General features: G+C 51.5%; 1 protein-coding gene across 1 annotated transcript; it reads left to right on the top strand.

Moving 5' to 3' along the window:
- The first annotated feature begins 3139 nt into the window (after positions 1-3139).
- Positions 3140-6531, top strand: SOX4 (SRY-box transcription factor 4). The gene has a single exon (XM_049654969.1). It carries the CDS (start codon positions 4467-4469, stop codon positions 5907-5909), a length of 1443 nt encoding a protein of 480 aa, XP_049510926.1. The 5' UTR covers positions 3140-4466; the 3' UTR covers positions 5910-6531.
- Positions 6532-7136: the final 605 nt, after the last annotated feature.

The raw sequence follows: 7136 nt of genomic DNA, 5'->3' as shown, positions 1-7136 counted from the left end.
TTTAATGGAAAAGATAATTTACCTTCATTCAAAATTTGAATCGTCTAACATCAGTGCTAACAAAGACAATTCGTTTATTCTAAAATAGGGTGGGGTTTTTGTTTGTCTGGTTTTGCTTTTTGCAAAATTGTCTTGGTTTACTGTTAATATGGCTTAAAGAGTAGCATTAAGAATTCCTTCATGTGCTGCAAAGCCAGCAGAGGGATCACTGAGTACTGATGTACAAGGGGCCACCAAATATTTGGTATTTGGGGAAAAAACATCAGTAATGTCGAACTGGTTACAAAGCATATGAAGTTAGGTAATGAGAACACTGAGGTCTCTTCTCGTTACTTGGTATTGAGAGGCCCGCTACATTCCAGCATGCACGTGGTGAGAAAGAGGACTTTAATAAAAGCCATTTGTCAAATCTTTTCTTCCATTTGAAAAGAAATAGTGACATAGAAGAACAAACCTACTTTAGAGGTCTCAGCATTCATATATACTATAATCATGTTATAAAGTCAATGGAAATTACGAATACCTTAGTTCTTCAGTTCTTTTTTTTTTTTTAATTTTTTTTTTTCAACGTTTTTTTTTTATTTATTTTTGGGACAGAGAGAGACAGAGCATGAACGGGGGAGGGGCAGAGAGAGAGGGAGACACAGAATCGGAAACAGGCTCCAGGCTCCGAGCCATCAGCCCAGAGCCTGACGGGGGGCTCGAACTCACGGACCGCGAGATCGTGACCTGGCTGAAGCCGGACGCTTAACCGACTGCGCCACCCAGGCGCCCCAGTTCTTCAGTTCTAAGAACTTTTTTTTTTGTTTGTTTTCAACATCTCTAAGATATCTTACAACTGAGGGGATGTCACAGCTTCATTGGCAATTTTTCTTCCTTAGTTGCATGTAACAGTGGCGTGTCTTAAAAGCTACTGGATTTGTTAAAATAAAGAAAATACATCTCACAATACAAATAGGCCGGTGGCTATCTTTTTAGTATATACTTTTAAAAACCTGTGTGTAAGTAATGCACCTGGCTGGCTGAGTCCATGGAGCCCACCACTCTTGACCTCGGGTTGTAAGTTTGAGCCCCACGTTGGGCGTAAAGATTGCTTAAACATAAAAATCTTAAATTGTTTTAATTTTAAAATGTTTAAAAATTAAAAACCCATGTGATTTCAGCATAAACAAAATGACTAGGCCCACTTTGATTAAGTCCCACTTGCCCTCATACTTTTCAGTGGTGGGAGCAGAAATGGTTTCAGAAATGTAATCAATTACATTGCCAGTCATCTTGACTGAATGATCACAAACTAGCTATGCTCTCAAATCATTAGTTGGTATAAATCCCAAAATAAATATATTTATTCCCTTTTTTTATTCTAGTGAAGATACTTTTATACATAAATTACATGTATAAAATACATATACCTGTATATATTTGTGTACATACATGTATACAACTGTATGTATACTCTTAAGAGGTAATTTTTATGTCAGAGTATAACATTTAGGATTGCTGGGGTTTTTGAGTGTGCATACCCAAGAAAAGAAAACGCATGATGAAACACCCAACTTTGTTATATGCAAAAAAAAAAAAAAAAAAGGTTTTTTGTTTAAGATTTGTTCCCCCTTCTAAAAGAAAAAGAATATAACTTGGGTAGGTAGTGGCCAAGAATGAGTTGCTTTTACTCAGAAAACATTCTTGCTTGGGTTGATCCTTAAAGATCCAGTCAGATGTCTCCAAAGGGTGTTATTTACAGTAAAATTCTAAATCTGACAACCCGGGCCTCTCGCCAGCTACATACTTTAAAAGTTTGACAAGATAAATAGAAATCTGCTGCCTCCCACTAGTCTGATCTGAATCAAAAGCTCACTTTATTACGTTGGGTTGGCCCTACCTAACCACCTATCCCTGGCCTGTAGAAAAACAGTTTAAGGAAAGACCAATTTTTACTTGAACCCTAATTTTCACACCTTGTGGCAGAGATCATTTTTGTGGCCAAATAAACATATATTCTGATCACCCTTGTACCTTTCCTCTGCCACACTCTCCACAATAGTCCTCACTTTCTTTTAAAATGATTAAGACAACAGGATTGCCACTATTGTCCTTGTATGGGTCACATCCATACTCTGATTACTTTTCAAGTCAGCGACCATCCTCAGCGTGCCTGGCTGGCTCAGTCCGTGATCTGAGTTCAAGCCTCACCGTGGGTGTGGAGGCTACTTTAAAAAAATCAGTGAGCATCCACAATTTTAGTCTCTTGAACAACAAAATGCTGCCTCTATTAGAAGGAGTATCTCTGGCATTGAATTACCAAGAGAAGGATAATAACATTCACTGGGGGCTTACAATGCATCAAACTCATTGAACCCTCACAACAACCCTATATGAAGTAGCTCCTAGTGTTCCCATATCACAGATGAGGAAGACTGAGACTTAATCATATGCCCAGAGTACAAAACCAAGTAAGAAGGACTAGCATCTAGGTCTAACATAAATCCAGAGGCCCCACTGTCTTCTGCCACAAGTTACCACCTCCTTCTTTCCCTCTGCCTTGGCCTTTTAGCTCCATTTCATTCAAGTAACATAGAAGCAACGTAGGAAGAATATTTAAGAGGAAAAATATATATAAGAAAGAACCCTTCTTAAAGGGTTGGGGCGGGGGGGGGGGGGGGAGAAGGGAGGAGAGTGAAGCAACCTTGAATTTTGAAAATGTGGGAAACAAATATTGAGAAAGTAAATCGATTCCAATCCTTTACTCAACATTATCATCCTATACAAAACTCTATGGAAATTCTGCCATTAAGTATGGAACACTGCCTAATGTGTACCAGTGGAGAGCTCCTCTGTTTGGGCTATCTAGGATTTACAGGGGGGGTTTAAATCGTTAAATAACCATAGTTAACCCCTGTTTGGTTAAGAGAGCAAGCAGTTGTTGCAAAAATTCCTCTCCTCTGCCTTCCACAAACAGAACAAAAATTGCTCTGAAGGGATTTACACAATACATCAACATCTGTGCTGTACCTAGAGTTGTTAAAATAATTGTGATGACAGGTGTCTAGGTACCACTTTCTTAATGGTTTTCAATATCCATTGATTTATTGTTGTGGCTTTCCTTCCCCCTTTTACATCCTTGGCTTTATGAAGGATCCGAGGAACAGATTTTGCACTAGAGGCTGATTCTTTATTCCAGTACTGAAAAGAACTAATAAAAATAATCACTTGGCTTTTAAGCAGAAAGCTTCCATTTACAGTATTTCACCCTTACTCCCCCCCCCACACACACACTTCCAAGCCCCTTGTTATCTAACATAATGGTTAGAATACATTTCCGTCTCTCCCCTTAATAATTTCATGCATTAACATCCTCTTTACACACCACACACACACACACACACACACACGCACACACACACACACAGAGCAAAAGGAAAAAAAGGCAGCAGAAATCTCAGCTGTACTTCTAGCCCTTTTAAAAAGTTTGCTCTGTAAATTGGAATGAGGTCAGATTTGGAGCTTCTCATTGCACGCGGAGATTATTATTGCATCGGGTTCCAAGCCAATGGGAAGCCCGGGGGAGGGGCTTGGCACGAGGAAGCGTTGGTTACAGCGGCTGATTGGCCGTGGCCAAGACTGTGAAAGGATAAAGAGGCGCGAGGCGGAATTGGGGTCTGCTCTAAGCTGCAGCAAGAGAAACTGTGTGAGGGGAAGAGGCCTGTTTCGCTCCCGGGTCTCTAGTTCTTGCACGCTCTTTAAGAGTCTGCATTAGAGGAACTCTGCCATTACCAGCTCCCTTCTTGCAGAAGGGAGGGGGAAACATACATTTATTCATGCCAGTCTGTTGCACGAAGGCTTTTTGGCTTCCTACCTTGCAACAAAATAATTGCACAAACTCCTTAGTGCCGATTCCGCCCACAGAGAGTCCTGGAGCCAGAGTCTTTTTTGCTTTGCATTGTAGGAAAGGGACTAAGTGATAGAGACTATGTCGCTTTCCTGAGCTCCTGAGAGAGCGCTCGTGAACTGGAACCAACTGCTTCAGGGGAAGAAAAAAAAAAAAAAAAAAAAAGACTTGCCTGGGAGGCGGCGAGAAACTTGCACTGGAAGCTTCAGCAACCAGCATTCAAGAAACTCCTCTCCACTTTAGCACGGTCTCCAGACTCAGAGCCGAGAGACAGAGCAAACTGCGGCGCGGTGAGAGAGAGAGAAAGCGAGAGCCAGAGGAGAGGGAGGGAGAGACTCTCCAGCCTGGGAACTATAACTCCTCTGCAAGAGGCAGACTACTCCTTCCCCGCATCTTTGGGAGACTTTTCTCTCTTCGCCCAACGCCGCCCCGGCGAGGAGTGGAGGGGCCCGCACGGCCGCCGCGCGCTTTCTCCCGCTCGGCGTGTGCTTGGCCCGGGGAGCCGGGAGGGCCCGGCGATCGCGCCGCGGCCGCCGCGAGGGTGTGAGCGCGCGTGGGCGCCCGCCGAGCCGGGGCCATGGTGCAGCAAACCAACAACGCCGAGAACACGGAAGCGCTGCTGGCGGGCGAGAGCTCGGACTCGGGCGCCGGCCTCGAGCTGGGCATCGCCTCCTCCCCCACGCCCGGCTCCACCGCCTCCACGGGCGGCAAGGCCGACGACCCGAGCTGGTGCAAGACGCCGAGCGGGCACATCAAGCGACCCATGAACGCCTTCATGGTGTGGTCGCAGATCGAGCGGCGCAAGATCATGGAGCAGTCGCCCGACATGCACAACGCCGAGATCTCCAAGCGGCTGGGCAAACGCTGGAAGCTGCTCAAAGACAGCGACAAGATCCCTTTCATTCGGGAGGCGGAGCGGCTGCGCCTCAAGCACATGGCTGACTACCCCGACTACAAGTACCGGCCCAGGAAGAAGGTGAAGTCCGGCAACGCCAACTCGAGCGCCTCGGCCGCCGCCTCCTCCAAGCCGGGGGAGAAGGGAGACAAGGTCGGTGGCGGGGGCGGCCACGGGGGCGGCGGCGGCGGCGGCGGGAGCGGCAACGCGGGGGGAGGAGGCGGCGGCGCGAGCGGCGGCGGCGCCAACTCCAAACCCGCGCAGAAAAAGAGCTGCGGCTCCAAAGTGGCGGGCGGCGCGGGCGGCGGGGTCAGCAAGCCGCACGCCAAGCTCATCCTGGCGGGCGGCGGCGGCGGCGGCGGCGGCGGGAAGGCGGCGGCCGCGGGCGCCTCCTCCTCCTTCGCGGCCGAGCAGGCGGGGGCCGCTGCCCTGCTGCCCCTGGGCGCCGCCGCGGCCGCCGCCGACCACCACTCGCTGTACAAGGCGCGGACTCCCAGCGCGGCCGCCTCGGCCTCCGCGGCCGCCTCCGCCGCGCCGGGCCTGGCGGCCCCGGGCAAGCACCTGGCCGACAAGAAGGTGAAGCGCGTCTACCTGTTCGGAGGCCTGGGCGCGTCCTCGTCGCCCGCGGGCGGCGTGGGCGCGGGCGCCGACCCCAGCGACCCCCTGGGCCTGTACGAGGAGGGGGGCGCGGGCTGCTCGCCCGACGGGCCGAGCCTGAGCGGCCGCAGCAGCGCCGCGTCGTCGCCGGCCGCCGGCCGCTCGCCCGCCGACCACCGCAGCTACGCCAGCCTGCGCGCCGCCTCGCCCGCCCCGTCCAGCGCGCCGTCGCACGCGTCCTCGTCGGCCTCGTCCCACTCGTCGTCGTCCTCGTCGTCGGGCTCCTCGTCCTCCGACGACGAGTTCGAAGACGACCTGCTCGACCTGAACCCCAGCTCAAACTTTGAGAGCATGTCCCTGGGCAGCTTCAGCTCGTCGTCGGCGCTGGACCGGGACCTGGATTTTAACTTCGAGCCCGGCTCCGGCTCGCACTTCGAGTTCCCGGACTACTGCACGCCCGAGGTGAGCGAGATGATCTCGGGAGACTGGCTGGAGTCCAGCATCTCCAACCTGGTCTTCACCTACTGAGAGGGGGGCGCGCGCGCGCGCGCGGGCCGGGAGCAGAGGGCCGGGTTGGGGGGGGGGGGGGGAGAGGAAAACAAAGAGAGAGAGAGAGAGAGCGAGAGAAGTGGACAGAGGAAGAGTTGGAAGAGAAAAGGGAAAATTGAAGAAAAAAAAAAAAAAGGAAAAGATTAAAAAAAAAAAAAGCGAGCAGGGCCGGCTTGGGCCGCGTCGCGGTCGCGGGAGAAAGCGCGGCGGCGTTTTGGGGACCCGCGCTCCCATCCCCCAGCTGCCGGGCCGCGGGGACGCGGAGGAGGCGGCGGGGAGACGGGGTGGGGGGGGCGACCTTTTATTGTTCTTGATGTTGTTGTTGATGGCAAAAAGCTACTTGGAGTTTCCTCCCCTTTGCCCGAAGAGACACCCCCACACCCCCCCCCCCCACTTCCAACGAGCTTCCGGACTTGTCTGCTGCTCCCCCAGCAAGAAGCCGACTTGATAGTTTTTTCTAGAGACTGAAGGAATCTCGTCCCTTTCTCATCGCCCCCTTGCTGTTTTTGCTTTATTTTATCTCATTTCTTGATCGAGAGAGGAGGGGGAAAAAACAACAACAAAAAAAAGAAAAAGAAAAAAGAAAGCAAAGAAAAGAAAGAAACCCAACGCGCCCCCGGGGATTTAGTTCTCAGCACCCTCGCCACCCCCCTCCCCCTGAAGAAGACCGAAGGCTCCGGGCGTGGAATTGGACCGAAGGCTGAGCTTTTGGGGGGTCGCGCAGGCTCGAGACGCGCCGGGACTGAGAGACTCCACGCTGGCCGATTCCCGTTTTGCTGGGTTTTGCCTCCTTTTTTACTTTTTTTCCCTTTCTTCTTTCCTTCCTTCCTTCCTTCCTTCCTTTTTTTTTTTTTTTTCCTTGCCCCCTCCCGCAGCCGGAGGAGGAGGTGATGCTGAGAGCCCGGTGGGGAGCCCGGCGAGGGGCGCGGGTCGGGACGCGGGGTAGGGGGCTGCGGAGGAACTGGGACGGGTGTGCACGCTCGGGGAGCAGGTGGCGCGTCCCGGCGGCCCCCGCCCCGCGCATCCCCGCAATCAGAGAGGTGAGACTGGGCGGCCCGCGGGCGTGCAGGAGCGCGGACTGTTTGATGTGGTACCGGGGGCCGTGGAGGGGCGAGTGGTTTCGGGCGGGGGGAAAAAAAAGAGGTTTTTTTCTTCTCTTAATCGGAATCGTGATGGTGTTGGATTATTTCACTGGTGGGGTTAATA

This window comes from Panthera uncia (genome assembly GCF_023721935.1).
Source record: "Panthera uncia isolate 11264 chromosome B2 unlocalized genomic scaffold, Puncia_PCG_1.0 HiC_scaffold_25, whole genome shotgun sequence".
Classification (NCBI taxonomy): Eukaryota; Metazoa; Chordata; class Mammalia; order Carnivora; family Felidae; genus Panthera; species Panthera uncia.
Note: the sequence above shows the minus strand (reverse complement) of the source record. Positions and strands in the feature narration are given on the sequence as shown.

Bases quoted from the DNA above. Each gene is read 5' to 3' on its own strand.
- SOX4 (XM_049654969.1), top strand. From the start codon at position 4,467: ATGGTGCAGCAAACCAACAACGCCGAGAACACGGAAGCGCTGCTGGCG.